Raw genomic sequence first — 16894 nt, forward strand, 5'->3', positions numbered from 1 at the left:
TGTTTTTATCCTGTAAATTTAAGTTCTTTATAGATGATGGATAGACCTTTGTCAGATGCAGATGCATAGTTAGCAAATGTCTTCTCCCATTCTGTACGTTGTCTGTCTACTCTGTTGACAGTTTCTTTTGCTGTGCAGAAGCTCTTACGTTTAATTAGAAACCCATTTATCAACTTTTGCTTTTGTTGTGATTGCTTTTGGCATCTTCACCATGAAATCTTTGCCAGTTCCTATGTCCTGAATGGTATTGCCTAGGTTGTCCTCCAGCGTTTTTATAGTTTTGGATTTTACATTTAAGTCTTTAATCCTTCTTGAGTTGATTTTTTGCATATGGTGTAAGCAGGTCTAGTTTCAATCTTCTGCATATGGCTGTTTATCCCAGCACCATTTAATGAATGGGGTGTCCTTTTTCCCATTGCTTGTTCTTGTCAGCTTTGTTGAAGATCAGATGGTTGTAGGTGTGAGGCCTTAATTCTGGTTACTCTATTCTGTTCCATTGGTCTATGTGTCTGTTTTTGTATCATATCATGCTGTTTTGGTTATTGTTGCCCTATAGTATAAAGTCAGGTAGCATGATGCCTCCCACATTTTTGTTGTTGTTGTTGTTGTTTGGCATAGGATATTGCTGTGGCTATTTGGACTCTTTTTTGGTTCCATATGAATTTTAAAAGTATTTTTTCTAGTTCCATAAAGAATGCCATTGGTAGTGTGATAGAAATAGCACTGAATCAATAAGTTGCTTTTGGCAGTATGACCATTTTAATGATATTGATTCTTCCTATCCATGAGCATGGAAAGCTTTTCCATTTATTTGTATCATCTCTGATTTGTCTAAGCAGTGTTTTGTAATTATCATTGTAGAGATTGTTCACCCCCGTTTAGCTGTATTCCTAGGTATTTTATTCTTTTTGTGCAATCATGAATGGGATTGCGTTCCTGATTGGCTCTCAGCATGGCTGTTGTTGGTGTACAGGAATGCTAGTGATTTTTGTACATTGACTTTGTATCTTAAAACTTTGCTAAAGTTATCAGCTGAAGGAGCTTTTCGGATTGAGACTCTGGGGGTTTTCTAAACATACAATCATGTCGATTGCAAACAGGAATAGTTTTACTTCCTCTCCTCCTATTTGGATGCCCTTTCTTTTTCTTTCCGTCTTCCCTCTTCTCTCTCCTCTTTCTCTCTCTCTTTCTTTCTTTCTCTTGCCTAACTACTCTGGCCAGGACTTCTAATACTCTGTTGAATAGGAGTGGTGAGAGAGGGTATCATTGTCTTGTGCTGGTTTTCAAGGAGAATGCTTCCATAATTTGCCCATTCAGTATGATGTTGGCTGTGGGTCTGCCACAGATGGTTCTTACATTTTGTAGTATATTTCTTCAATACTTAGTTTATTGAGTTTTTAATATAAAGGGATATTGAATTTTGTCAAAAGCCTTTTCTACATCTATTGAGATAAACATGTGGTTTTTGTCTTTAGTCCTGTTTATGTGATGAATCACATTTACTGATTTGCACATGTTGAACCAACCTTGCATCCCAGAGATAAAACCTACATGATCATGGTAGATTAGGTTTTTGATGTGCTACTGGATTCAGTTTGCAAGTATTTTGTTGAGGATTTCTGCATCAATGATCATCAAAGATATTGGCCTAAAGTTTTCATTGTTGTGTCTCTGCCAGGTTTTGTTATCAGGACAATGCTAGCTTCACAGAATGATTTGGGAAGGATTTTCTGCTCCTCTATTTTTTGTAATAGTTTACGTAGAAACAGTACCAGCTCTTCTTTCAACATTTGGTAGAATTTGGCTGTAAATCCATCTGGTCCTAGGCTTTCTTTGGTTGGCAGATATTTACTACTGCCTCAGTTTCAGAACTCATTATTGGTCTGTACAGGGTATCAACTTCTTCCTGGTTCTGTCTTGGGAAGGTGTATGTGTCCAGAAATTTATCTATCTCTTCTAGCTTTGTTTGTATGCAGAAAGGTGTTCATAGTTGTCTGTGATGGTTGTTTGTATTTCTGTGGGGTCAGTGGTAACATCCTCTCTGTCATTTCTAATTGTGTTTATTTGGATCTTCTCATTTTTCTTCATTAGTCTATCTAATGGCCTACAAATTTTCCCAAAAATGCAACTCCTATATTAGTTAATCTTTTGAATGGCTGTTCATGTTTTGATCTCCTTCTGTTCAGCTCTAATGCTAGCTTTGGGTTGGTTTTCTCTTGGTCCTCTAATTCTTTTAGTTGTGCTGCTAGGTTGTTAATTTGAGATCTTTTTAACTCTTTGATGTGGGCATTTGGTGCTATATATTTCCTTCATAACATTACCTTAGCTGTGTCCCAGAGATTCTGGTATGTTGTATCTTTGTTCTCTTAGTTTCAAATAATTTCTTGATATCTGCCTTAATTTCATTATTTACTCAAAAGTCATTCAGGAGCAGGTTAACTTCCATGTAATTGCATGGTTTTGAGCAACTATATTTTTAGTCTTGACTTCAACTTTTATTGTGCTGTGTGTTTGGTATTTCAGTTATTTTGCAGTTGCTGAGGATTGTTTTATGTCTGATTGTATGGTCAATTTCAGAGTATGTGCCATGCAGCAATGAGAAAAATGTATATTCTGTTGTTTTTGGATGAAGAGTTCTGTAGAGGTCTATCAGATCCATCTGGTCCAATGTTAAGTTCAGGTCCTGAATATCTTTGCTAACTTTCTTCCTTGATGATTTAATACTGTCAGCGGAATGTGGAAGTCTCCCACTATTATTTTGTGGGAGTGTAAGTCTCTTTGTAGGTCTCTAAGAACTTGCTTTATAAATCTGGGTGCTCCTATGTTGGGTGCATATATATTTAGGATAGTTAGGTTTTCTTATTGAATTGAACCCTTTACCACCATGTAATACCTTGTCTTTTTTGATTTTTGTTGGTTTAAAATCTGTTTTATCTGAAATTAGGATTGCAACCCCGGCATTTTTCTGATTTCCATTTGCTTGGCAGACGTTCCTCCATCCATTTTGAGCCTATGGGTGTCATCACCTATGAGACAGGTTTCTTGAAGACAGCATATCATTGGGTCTTGCTTTTTCATCCGGCTTACCATTCTGTGCCTTTTAAATGGGGGCACTTGGCCCATTTATATTCAAGGTCAGTATTAATATGTGTGGATTTGATCCTGTCATTGTGTTGTTAGCTGGTTATTAGGCTGGCTTGTTTGTGTGGTTGCTTTATAGTGTGGCTAATCTGTGTACTTAAGTGTGTTTTTGTATTGGCTGGTAACTATCTTTTTTTTTTTTATGCTCTCAGCAGAATCATGGTAACCATCTTTCCATATTTAGTGTTCCTGTCAAGATCTCTTGTAAGATGGGTCTCCATTTTACACGCATTTGCTTATCTAAAACTCCCTCAGCATTTGCTTATCTAAAAAGGATCTTATTTCTCCTTTGTTGAGGAAGGTTTGGCTGGATATGAAATTCTTGGTTGAAGATTTTCTTTTTTTTTTTTGAGACGGAGTCTCGCTCTGTCGCCCAGGCTGGAGTGCAGTGGCGCGATCTCTGCTCACTGCAAGCTCCGCCTCCCGGGTTCACGCCATTCTCCTGCCTCAGCCTCCCGAGTAGCTGGGACTACAGGCGCCCACAACCACGCCTGGCTAATTTTTTGTATTTTTAGTAGAGACGGGGTTTCACCGTGGTCTCGATCTCCTGACCTTGTGATCCGCCCGCCTCGGCCTCCCAAAGTGCTAGTATTACAGGCGTGAGCCACCACGCCCGGCCGAAGATTTTCTTAAGAATGTTGATTACAGGTCCCCAGTCTCTTCTGGCTTAAAGGGTTCCTGCTGAGGGGTCAGCTGTTAGCCTGATGGGGTTTCCTTTGTAGATGACCTGCTCTTTCTCTCCAAGTACCTTTAATATTCTTTCATTTTGATCTTAGAAAATCTGATGATTATGTGTCTTGGGGATTATCTTCCTGTGTAGAATCTTGTTCTCTATATTTCCTGTTGGAAGTTTTCTTGGACAATATCCTGAAATGTGTTTTCTAAGTTGTTTGCTTTCTCCCCAACCCTTTCAGGGATGCCAATGATTTGTAGATTTGGCCTCTTTACATAATCTCATATTTCTTGGAGGTTTTGTTCATTCTTTTCTATTCTTTTTTATTTTTGTCTGACTGTCTTATTCCAAAGAGCCAGTATTCAAGTTCTGAGATTATTCAGCTTGGTCTCTCTCCTGCTGTTAATACTTGTGATTGCATTGTGACATTCTTATAGTGTGTTTTTCAGCTCTATCAGATCAGTTAGGTTCTTTTTTATACTGGCTATTTCATATGTCAGTGCCTGTATCATTTTATTGTGATTCTTAGTTTCCTTGGATTGGGTTTTGCCATTCTCCTGAATCTTGATGATCTTCATGCCTATCCATATTCCGAATTCTATTTGTGTCACTTCAGCCAACTCAGCCTGGTTAAGAACCCTTGTTGGAGAACTAGTGGCCATGTGAGTTGACACTCTGACCATCTGAGTTGCTAGAGTTCTTCAGTTGATTCCTTCTGTTTGATGATTCCATCTCTGCTTGGGGGCGTTCCTTTAACTGCTGGGCTGCCTCTGATAGAAGTGGTCAGCCAAGGTCAGGGTAGTTATGCCAGAGTTCCAGGTTGGATGACCCTGCCCAAGGAGGACAAGTGAGGACTGGGACTTGCATGGAGAACAGTCTGGCAACTTTTCTGAGGTGGGTGTTTTGTGTTGGGCATCCGTACCAGACCCTGGTCCCTGCAGACTCTCCAGAGCCTGGAGACAGTAAGGGTGAGGGTTACAAGACCCTCCCTCCCACTAGGAGCTCTGTCCCAGATAGTAACAGAGCTGCTACTGGCTTGATGGCCCTGGTGGGGATGGCTGGAGATCCAGGTTGGAAGGACCTGCTCAGTGACGAGATACAGAATCAGGGACCCACATAACAGTCTGGCCACTTTTCCATAGGGCTGCTACAGTGTGCTGGGGGTCCGCTCCAATCCCTTTTCATCTTGAATTTTCCAGTACCTGAAGATATCAACAAGGAAGTCTGTGAAACAGCAAAGATGGAGGACTGCCCTTCTCTCTGGGAGCTCTGTCCCAGGGAGGCACAGACCTGTTGCCGGCAAAACACACTAACAGGAGGTGGCTGGAGACTTTGGTTGGGAGATCCCACCTAGTGAGGAGTAACAGAATCAGGGACCCACATAAAAAAGCCATCTGGCTTTTTCCATAGGGCAGCCATGCTTTGCTAGGGGTCCACTCCAGCCCCTAGTCACCTCAGACTCTCTAAAGCCTGAAGACAACAGCTAAGGTTGCTAAACAGCAGAAGTGGTGGCCCACCCCTCTCTTTGGGTGCTCTGTTCCAGGGAGGTTTGAAACTGCTGCCAGTCAAAAAACACTGGTGCACATGGCTGGAAACCCTGGTCAAAAGGCCCTGTCCACTGAGGAGGAATGGGATTAGGGACTCATGTGAAAAAGCAGTCTGGCCACTTTTTCACAGAGCAGTTGTGCTGTGATGGGGGTCTCCTCGAGAGTTGCTTCGGACTCTCCAGATCCCAAAGGCAAAGAGCTAAAGCTACAAAACAGCAAAGCCGGCAGCCCATCCCTCTCTCTGGGAGATCCATTCCAGGGAGGTTTGAAACTGCTGCTGGCCAGAAAACACTGGTGGAGGTATGGTTGTAGACCTGTCGGGAGATTCCACCCAGTGAGGAGAAACGAGATCCAGGAGCCATATGAGAAAGCAGCCTGGCCACTTCTCCTTAGAGCTGTGCACCAGGGGACCACTCCAGTCCCTAACCATCTCAGACTCCCTAGAGCCCAAAGGCAACAACGGCTAAGAATGTGAAACATCAAAGATGACAGCCGATCCCTCCCCCTGGGAACTCTGTCCCAGGGAGGCTTGGAACCACTGCCAGGTGGAAAACAACAAGAGTGACTAGTGACTCTGGTCGGGAGGTCCCCCACTCATTGAGAAGCAGGGTCCGGGACCTGCATAAAAAAGCAGTCTGGGCGCTTTTCCATCGGGTGGCTGCACTGAAGGCAACAATAGCTAAGGCTACAAAACAGCAAAGATGGCAGCCCATCCCTCCCTCTGGGAGCTCCTTCTCAGAGAGGTGTAACACTGCTACCAGTGGCTGGCTAGAGTTCCAAACCAGTGGGTCTTATCCTGCAAGGTGCCATGGTAGTGGGGCCTGCAGACTATCACTGCTGTATCCCTTGGATTCAGCCTCTTTCCTAGGGGTATGTGCAGGGGTCTAACAACCCGCTTGGCTGGAGTTGCAGTTGCTTTTGATGGGAAACCTGGGTATCTAAAGCTCCCAGAGCTCTATGTGTATCTGAGCGGCTGCACTGCTGAGACTCCATGTAATTCTGTGTATCAGGCTGTAGACCCTGGTGGAGTGGGCTCACAAGGGGATTTCTTGATCCATGGGTTGCAAAGATCCAAGGAGAAGTGTGGGTCGCTGGGGTCACTCACTCACTCACCACTTCCCTGGAAAGAGGAGGCTCCCCTGGCTCTGTGTCACTCCCAAGTGGGTGACTGTCCTGCTTACTTTTCTCCATTCTTTCTAGGTCAAGTTGTTTTCTTGATGAATCCCAATGCATGTACCTGGATGCTTCAGTTGAAGGTGCTGTATTTACTTACTCCTTCTATTTCTCTCCATGAAAATGGCACACACTAGCTGCTTCTAGTTGGCCATCTTGGCCAGCCACCCCCTACATTTCTTTTTCTTGCCTTATTATACCAGCTAGAACCTCCGATAAAATATTAAACAAAATGGTGATAGTAGACATCTGTTCCTGACCTTGGGTAAGTAAGGGGAAGCAGTCAATATTTTTAATCAGTAAGTATGATGTTAGCTGCAGAATTTTTGTAGATACCATTTATAAGATTGAAAATTCCCTTCTGTTCCTAGTTTGGCAAAAGTTTTTATCATGAATGGGTGCTGAATGTTGTCAAATTATGTTTCTGTGTCTCTTAAGAGGATCACAATAGTTTTCCTTCTTTGTTCTGTTAGGGTGTTGAATTACATTGAACAATTTTGCACGTTAAGCCACCTGTATTCCTAGAATAAACCCTGAATGCTCATGATATATTATCATTTTTCTGTATCACTAAATTCAGTTTGCTAATATTTAAGATTTTTATATCTATGTTTATAATGCAATTTTTCTTTTCTTATATTGATTGTATCAAGTTCTAACCTCGTAAGTGGAGATGTGTTTCCTCCTTTTCTATTATCTGGAAGAGTTTGTGTTAAGATTAGTATTAATTCTTCCTTAAGTATTTGGAATAATTTACCAGTGAAGCCAAATGAGGCATATCTTTGTGGAAGGTTTTTAACCGAAGATTTCATTTCTTTAATAGATACAGGACTATCCAAATGACCTAATTCTTCTTATATTAGGTTTAAGATGTTCTTAAAGAAATGTATTCATTTATTCGAAATTGCATGATTAATTAGCATAACAGTTTTTATACCATTCCTTTTGTTTTAATATCTATATGCAGATAGTTAATATCTATAGGTAGATATCACTTTTTTCATTCACTATATTGTTCATTTGTGGCTCTAAATCTCATCTCATCTACTTTGTGGGGAGTCTGAGGACAATCAGTCTTTCCAACGTTTTATCAATTTCATAATCTTTTTAAAACCAACTCTTGGCATTTCTATTTTCCTCACTGTACATCTTCTGTCTCTGTCACTGATTTCTGCTCATCTCTTGATGATGGTGACATTGTCTGCTATTAAATCTATCCATTGAGTTAAGTATTGTTATTGTGTTTTTTTAGCTCTAAACTCATCCTTTTTAGTGCTGATCTGTAACCTGGACTATGAAAACGTGGTTTCCCTGACTCCTATTCTGCCCCTCTACACAACAGCCGGAAATTCGTCAAAAATGTAATTCAGATATCATTTCTCAATTCAAAAACCTCCAGCGTGTTCCTACCTTAACTGAGAATAAAAGCTGAAGTCATGGCATAATTTGGCCTCCTACTATACCTCTCTCTATTCTAGCTTCCTGGGCCTCCTGTGTTCTTTCAACATACCAAGCAGATTCCTGCCTCTCTTGTACTTGCTATTCCCTCTGTCTGGAACACGCTTACCTTACATATAACAATGTGGCATCCTCCCTCCTTTTCTTCAGTCTCTGCTCAAATGTTACCTTACCAGAGAAGCCTTGCCTGACCGCCTACATAAAACAGCACCCCCTACTCCTGTCAATTTTCCTTTTTTTTTTTTTGACGTGGAGTCTTCCTCTGTTGCCCAGGCTAGAATGCACTGCCACCATCTCAGCTCACTGCAACCTCTGCCTCCAGAGTTCAAGCAATTCTCCCTGCCTTAGCCCCCTGAGTAACTGGGATTACAGGTGCCTGCCACCATGCCTGGCTAATTTTTGTAGTTTTAGTAGAGATGGGGTTTCCTCATGTTGGCCAGGCTGGTCTCAAACTCCTGACCTCAGGTGATCCGTCCGCCTTGGCCTCCCAAAGTGTTGGGATTACAGGTGTGAGCCACCACGCCCAGCCTACTCCTGTCAATTTTCCTCTTAGTACTCACCTCCACCTGATAGTATTTCTTTCTTTATTCTATGTCTCCTAACCAACTACAATGTAAACGCCTCGGTGCAGGGTCTTTGTTTACTTCTGTATTCCAGTGAATGAGTAAGTACCTGATACATAATAGATGTTTAACAGATCTACTGAGTAAATTGGATAAATGAATACAGATAAACCTTGTAGGGAAGACAATCTGACCAAGGCTGTTAGTAATAGGAATGAAAATAAATGGGGTGGGGGAAAATTTGAGAGGCATCAGAAAGGAAGAATTCATAGGCTTTATGAGTTCTTATTTTAGGTTGAATAGTGTCTCCCAAAAATTCATGGGCACCCAGAACCTTAGAATGTGACTGTGGTATAATAAGAAATATATTTGGTCTTTGTCCCCAATTCCTGGTACAGAGCTGCTAAGACCTGTGGAATTTGTAAGTGATAGGAGTGTTTTTGTATAATTCATAACAAGTCCCTTTCAATCATACCTGAGTTGATGGTAATGAGGTAACTTAAAGTTGAGGCCCCTAGACAGCCTAAGGATGGGGGCTGGTCACCAGAAAGACCAAGCGATTAGATGGTGAATGCTTTCAGGTTCACTCCCCTGACCCGTATGAAGGGGTGGGGGCTGGAGATTATGCTCTACAAAAACTCTTCAACAACGAGATTTTGAGAGCTTCCAGGCTGGTGACCACATTGACTTGCTGGGAGGGTGGCTCACACAGAGAGGGCATGGAGGCTTTACACCCCGACCCCCAACACCTTGCCCAATGCATTTCTCCTATTTGGCTATTCCTGACTTTTATCCTTTACAATAAACTGGTAAATATAGTGTTTTCCTGAATTTTGTGAGCCATTCTAACAAACTATTAAACTGAAGGAGGGGGTCGTGGGAATCCCTAAGTTAGTCAGTCAGAATATAGGTGACTCAGACTTGCAGCTGGTGTCTGCAGTTGGGGCAGTCTTGTGGGACGGAGCCCTTTAGCTTGTGGGATCTGACTCTAACTCCACGTAGATAGTTTCAGAATTGAATTTCTGGACACCTGGTTGGTATCCAGAGAACAGAGAAATGATCGCTGGCATTGGAAAAGACCCTAGAGTAATCTTATTTGGAAATAGGGTCTACAAATGTAATCAAGTTAAGATGAAGTTAGATTGGATTACAGTGGGCCCTAAATCCACTATGGCTGGTGTACTTACATAAGAGGAGTGAAATCTGGACACAGAGCTACAGCTACACAGGGAGACCATCATGTAAAGACAAGGCAGAGACTGGAGAGATGTGTCCATCTAAAACCTAAGGAACCCCAAGGATTACCAGCAACTACCAGAAGCTAGACAAGGGGCATGAAAAAAGATCCTCCTCCAGAGCCTTTTGAAGAAGAATGCTTCTGCTGGCACTCTGACTGTAGATTTCTAGGCTCCAGAACTGTGAGAGAATAAGCTTCTGTTGTTTTAAGCCACAAGGTTTGTGGTAATTTGTCACAGCAGCCCTAGGAAACTAATATAGTGCCTGACTAAATTTGGAGATAAGGCAGACCTCAGGATGAATCACAGGTTTGAAGCCTAAGTGACTGCAAGAATAACTTCTACTGAAAGAAATGGAAAGTCCAGAGGGAAAATTAGTGGAAAGGAATTATTCTAATTTTTACTTGAGTGGTCCAACACAATCACAGGATAGTCAAATGGATGCCTTAGTGTTATAAACATTATGACACAAAGGACTAATAGAACAATTAAAAAAATATAGGTGTAAGAATTAAGGCTGGGATTCCCCTTTTACCACCTTCTAGTCAAATCCAATTAACTTTTTTTCAATGATTATGTTAATGACCATTTATCTTTGATACCTTTCTTTACCTTTGGTTCCCATAACATCACAATATAGCTTCTACCTCTGTTCACCACCACACCTAGCTCCTCGTTCTAAGTAAATTTACTATTCTTCGGCGATCTGCAAAATCTTGAGTTTCTATTTCTCTAATTTGAATTATTCATCTCTGAAATTCACATTCTATTATTTCTAGTTACCTATATAATATCTTAAGACTCTACGTCATGTCTACATGGAGGCACTGCCATCGTTTCCTATCTGACATATGTTTCATATCTTTCTACTCAACTGACGTTCTTCAATCCATTATAGTAACTCCACTTACGTCTTCTCAGAGCTAAAATACTTCATAGTTTTCTTTCTTATTTACCAATATATTCTGCAATTATTTTTTCCTTTGGAATACCTCTGGCAGTCACCTTTCACCTTCATTCCTATATTCCAAGTCCCAATTTTAGACTTCTTACCTCACTTTAAGTTTACTATAGCATCTTCCTAACTGGTCTCCTTGTCTTCAGATTTTTTTCTATCTAGCACAGTGGTTCTCAAATTTTAGAGTCCGCATAAATCACCCAGGAGTGACTAGTGGGATTATTTAAGTGTTTCTTGCATGTTATCTTATTTCTCCAACAAGATTATATAGTTATCAAAACCAAGGAGTAATCACGGCTTCTATTTCCCCCCAGTGTATAGCATAATCTAGGCCACACAACATATTCAATCAGATATTTTGCAACTTCAAGACTATGATTCATCTCTTTTTTGAAAACATCCATAATAGTATCTGACCAAGAAGCATTTCAGAGACATACACCTTAGAATAAAAATAACAAATTGTCATTCCAGGTTCCTCAAGAAAAAAGAAAAACCCAACTCACTGTGCTTGCTTCAAGAGATCTCTCTTCAGTGGGGATAGGGGAAATACATTCTCTCTGCATGTATCAATTATAGAAGGGCATCCCAACTCAAGATCCTGGTCAAACTTTTCCAAACAAATCAACACAACAAAACATCATTTACATAAAGACTACTTAAAAAGAGCAGAAATGACAATCTCTGTGCTTAGGAGCTTGGAGCTCTGAGTAACACAGATGGCAGTGAGCCATCTTATCCAGCCTGAGGGAAAAAAGAACTTTTCACAGGAAAGCAACTCTAAAGGATTATTTCTGCCCTGGGTATCATAATTTGTGACTTTTGTTAAGTCTTATGGCAAAAAATGTTATGACTTTTGGCATTAAAGAACCTAAAAAGTCTGTTGCACTCTTATGAATTATATTTATGTAATCTGATAGCTAAAATTGTCAAATAGAAGCATTATCTTTAACTTGAATGGGAAAAGGGTATGAGTTAAATTAATTTACAGTGATTATTCTTACATAAGAAACGACTCATATGGACCATAGCTATATTAAGCGAAAAACTGTAAAATATTTGGAATCAAAGAAAGCAGGAAATTAAAGCCTAACAGAGCAGTGGAAAGAGCACCAGACTGAGAACAGAAACATGCAGATTTCAGTCAACTTTTGATTCTTACTTGTTAAGTAATCTTAGGTACCTCCTCTCTTCGTTTGCTAACTTGTAAAAGCTATCTGAATGCTAAGATCCCTTCCAGTCCTAAAATTATATACAGTTATATACTTTTTAATTGTATTTCTAAGTTACACATGATGTTTTTCTATTTTAATTGATGTAAACTTGTAAGCTCCTAGGGCAGTGTCCCACGTAGTATGACAACTCTAGGTCATAATCATTCACTGAATTGACCTTAACAATTTCACTATGACTTAAATCGCAATCCACAGACCACATTTTAAAAAGTAAAATGACTATTTACTATCTTCACACTCATCATCTGGCAGACATTTCAGTAGAAAAAAAAACTCATCCTGTTGCAATACTAATGAAATGTTACTTTGTAGTGTTTTTGGGTTTAATTATTTTTTTTTTTTCCTGAGATAGGGTCTTGCTGTGTCACCCAGGCTGGAGGGCTGGTGCCATCACAGCTCTCTGCAATCTTGAACTCCTGGGCTCAAGTGATCCTCCCACCTCAGCCTTCCAAATAGCTGGGACTATAGGCATGTGCCACCATGTACAGTTTTTTCATTTTTTGTAGAGATGGGGTCTGGCTATATTTTGTAGATTTTTTAAAATATCACCTCCTCCCCTCCTTCTGCTATACTTATGATTAGTTGATAATCTCACCACTGGGTGTCACTTTTGCTTCAAAAGAATTCAACCCAAACTAACCTCAATAATTAGAATTTGATCTGTAAGATACTTATCCCTAAAGTCTCAAAATTTAGCTCTTACAATTTCTTGCTGTAACATGGCTTCAGATGTTTCTAGGCTTTAAACACAGTGCAAACAAAAATCAGCAGGATTTCTGAGATCATAGGTCATAAAACAATCCTCTGAAATCCCATTAATATCCATACACTTTTCAGTACCTACATCGACAGAAAGTAAAAAAAGTGACATATACAGAAAAACAAACAAGTATGCATATTTAGGTATAAAACACTGGGATCCCTATATAATAAATGCTGTTTTTCTAATACTACTACTTCTAGCATTATGAGAAGATAAAAGTAATATTCAGAGACCAAGAAAGTAGAGAAGTAATGACTTTTAGACTACTTATGTTGTCACTCCAACTGTCAGCAACATTTGGCAGTGATATCCAATTACATAAAAAGGGATCTAGGAACTGATGTGTGATTTTTCAAATTCAGAATAAGTGAAGGATCTAGAGTTATTTTCTCTTACCTAAATATGAACAGTTAACCTTTCCAATAAACAAACAGATATTAAGATAATGGTTACTGCATCTAGAAGTATTTTCCTCTCATCTCAGATCTTCTCTCCTCTCCACAACAAATGCTACTACTAAAGGAATTTATCAAATGGAGACAACTCAAATCATTTCTGGGACTTTACATATAACACACACACAGGCACACACACACACTTTATCATGTCCCTCCTCTTCCTCTAATCCTGTTGAAAAGATTACCATGTCCTTCTCCTCCCTTAATCACTGCCATGAGTCATGGTTACTAATGGGACCTGTTACATTCCTTGGGTTTGCTGAAATAGAAAAAAGTTGTAAGCCACTGACTTAGAAGATCCATCTAGATACATTATTTCCATGATGCCCTGGACTGTTTCCAAGAAAACAAAGTTAGGTTCTGGAGAAAAGTATGCCTGCAAAGGTAAAACTTAAAAAGGATCAATGCTGTGGGAACTACTGTGGCGGTTTCAGAAGCCAAGGGAGTCCCAGTTCCTCCTGCTGGAGCAAAGAAATACTTGCTCTTGTATTTCTGAATTGGAAACAAAAAAGCCTTTTAACCACAAAAGTGATAAAATAGACATTAGGCATAAATGAAACAACCTTAATCACACTATAATTTAACTGGAGAATGTGTAAAATATGACTTCCATGGGTTGGCCTGGAAACTATCCCTCTGAAAAACACCTTCTGTGTGGAAAAATGCATGTCAACTCAAAACAATTGACTTACACACAAAATTTAGAAACAAACCTGCTGGACAGCCTGGATTTTCCCAATGTATTTCTGCAAGGTTGACAGCAAAATGTCATGCTTAGATATTAAATTAAACATATCACTAAAATCTCAGATTCAACTATATATTTATTCTCCTATAAGAGTTTATTAGGATGGACGTGGTGGCTCATGGCTATAATCCCAGCACTTTGGGAGGCTGAGGTGGGAGGACCACTAGAGGTCAGGAGTTTGAGACCAGCCTGGCAAACATGGGAAACCCTATCTCTACTAAAAATACAAAAATTAGCTGGGCATGGTGGCACGTGCCTATAATCCCAGCTATTCGAAGGCTGAGGTACGAGAATCGCTTGAATCCAGGGGATGGAGGTTGCAGTGAACCGAGATCGCACCACTGCAATCCACTCTGGGCCATGGAGTCAGACTCTTAAGAAAAAAAAAAAAGAAAAGAAAAAAGGGATTTAATTATATTTTACTCCACAGAAATAACTTTTTATTTTATTTTATTTTTTTGAGACACGGTCTTGCTCTGTCACCCAGGTTGGTGTGCAGTGGCACAATCTTGACTCACTGTAAGCTACGCCTCCCAGGTTCATGCCATTGTCCTGCCTCAGCCTCCAGAGTAGCTGGGGCTACAGGTGCTCGCCACTACATCTGGCTAATTTTTTTGTATTTTTGTAGTAGAGATGGGGTTTCACCACGTTAGCCAGGATGGTCTCAATCTCCTGACCTCGTGATCCGTCCGCTTCTGCCTCCCAAAGTGTTGGGCTTACAGGTGTGAACCACCGTGCCCGGCCAGAAATCACTTTAATAAGAACCACTTGCCTTTTTCTGGGCAATTGCAGCTCGCTGAAGTTTCTCCTTAGCTTGATTACACTTTTCTTCTCTCTCTGTGATACGCTCATGAAGCTTGTGCTTTTCTTCCAACCACTGTATCTGTTTCTCTTCCAATGTCCTGTCAGAAGAATGTATGTAAAACATGGAAGCTAAATAAGTTCTTAGGATTAAATAGGATTAAATATCACAAGTATCAGCAAACTCACTACCTGCCTGACCACATTTTTAATTATCCAACTGCAGGTCCTCCTGTATGGCCACTTGTTTGCAAATCCCACCATTACTGAGCACTTCCTGTGAATAAGGCACTGGACTTAGAACACTATGTGTATTGTATCATCTGTTCTTTACAAAAATCCCAAGTTAGGTGTTTCTATCACCTTTATACTTCTGTCCATTTTACAAATGAGGAAACCGAGGATTAGAGCAGTTAGCTAACTTAAGGGCTCACATCTAGTTAATGGCAAGACAAACACTTGATAACAGGTGTGAAATATAATAACCATCAAACTACAAATATCTGTCCTCATAAATTTGGTTTAAGAAAATCAAGCCTGGTATCAAATCTTAATGCAGTATGTCTTCTGACTAGAGTAAAATGCATATGAATGATAAAATAACATCGTAACAACTTATATTTTTAAAGCTATTCTGCATACTTTATATAATTTTTTTAGTATTCCTACTATAGGCAGTACAAATGAAAATAACAAACCCTGAGAAGTTAGATTACTTGCCTAAGGTCATACAAGATTTTAAGTATCTTAGCTAGAACTAAAATCACATTCCATTGACCCTTCGTACAGCTATTTTCTTATATACAATTCTATGAATATTATTTAGAAACCAATGATTAATTACTTAAATTTGCTAGCTACACTGTCATACAATTATTGAGCTCGTTTCAATCAAACACTTGAGAAATCCAAGCACATGTTTTTGGTTTTTACAAAATAAAAGAAAAATAAGTTGGATCATCTGAAATGTCACAACATGCTATGGATATTTATCTTGCTTCCTTCCTTTTCTTGAAATTCAACCCCATATATAAAAGCATGGACAAACCTTAGAATATGTAATAATAGAAAAACTGAAGAAACACAGTTTTATGTGGCATGGTGGCCTTCAGAAGAAGAAATTTGAAAAGAATTATGTTTTGTAGATTAAAATAAAAACTTACTTATAAGGCAAACAAAGACAAAGCAAATACAAAATAGTACAGTATTCTACCACATCTAAACAAATGTTTCCAGAGGGTATAAGATCTTGAACATCACCACAATAATTTTATCCCTACCAGTTTTACTCCATACTATCTACTAGTAACAAATTTTAAGACCAAAAAAAAAAAAAAAAAAACAAATTAGCTTTTCAAAGAAAATCCAAGAGACTAGTTCTAGAAGGAATTAAGTTTTGCACATCAAAAACAAAACAAAACAAAACAAAACCATTCTGTTCTCTGGCATTCAGAAGAATAGATTTTTGAAGAAATGTTTTCATTTAATCAATGAATAAAAAAAGTTTTATTTGAGGTTTTTCAGAATACTATGCTGTCAGAATTTTAATATGTCTTAATTTTACCTTTTTTAAAAGAATTTGAGTCAGTATAGGTCATTCTATAGAAACATAAAGTACATTATTACCTCAGTATACCACTGTATACTATTAAAGTGTATTTGTAACTAGTTTCTAAAATATAATCAACATTGGAATCATTACTAACATAACTATATGTTATATAGAAAAAAGAAAAAATAGTTTGTACATAAAGAGCAAACTCTACTTTTCAGCTTCTAGTTGCGCTTTTTCAGCTTGGCTTCTAAAATTTCGGCATTCTTGTTTTAATCTCTCCACCATTTCCTTCAGCATTTGGTTTGAATTCAGCAAGTCATTCTCTGACTGTGCAAGTGAGGTCACTTGGATCTGCAAACTACTGATTTGCTTAAAAGAGAAGAAAGAAGATAAAGGCCACTAAATAAATGCAGTAAGGTATGAGAGAAGCAGAAGATACTAAGCATCTCCCTTTGCAAATACTCCCTCAAGCTGGTGTGCCCTTGAAGATGCCCCCTGAAGGAAATAACAAATAGCAGCACCTAGGAGCATTTCTTATTATAATCAGAGACTATCAAGAAGTATATTCCTCAGTCACTGAGTCCCC

At 39.3% G+C, this 16894-nt stretch overlaps 1 protein-coding gene across 2 annotated transcripts in view; it reads right to left on the minus strand.

Annotated features, from left to right (window-relative positions):
- CEP83 (centrosomal protein 83) overlaps window positions 1–16894 on the minus strand; it is a 146950-nt gene that overhangs the window by 9016 nt on the left and 121040 nt on the right. For both annotated transcript variants that reach the window (XM_050747159.1, XM_050747160.1), the window contains 2 exons: window positions 16520–16677; window positions 14725–14854 (listed from right to left, as the gene is read on the minus strand). In XM_050747159.1, the coding sequence (XP_050603116.1) occupies window positions 14725–14854; window positions 16520–16677 (288 nt within the window). The remainder of the gene's footprint in view (window positions 1–14724; window positions 14855–16519; window positions 16678–16894) is intronic.

Source organism: Macaca thibetana, chromosome 11, assembly GCF_024542745.1.
Source record: "Macaca thibetana thibetana isolate TM-01 chromosome 11, ASM2454274v1, whole genome shotgun sequence".
In the NCBI taxonomy this organism is placed as follows: domain Eukaryota; kingdom Metazoa; phylum Chordata; class Mammalia; order Primates; family Cercopithecidae; genus Macaca; species Macaca thibetana.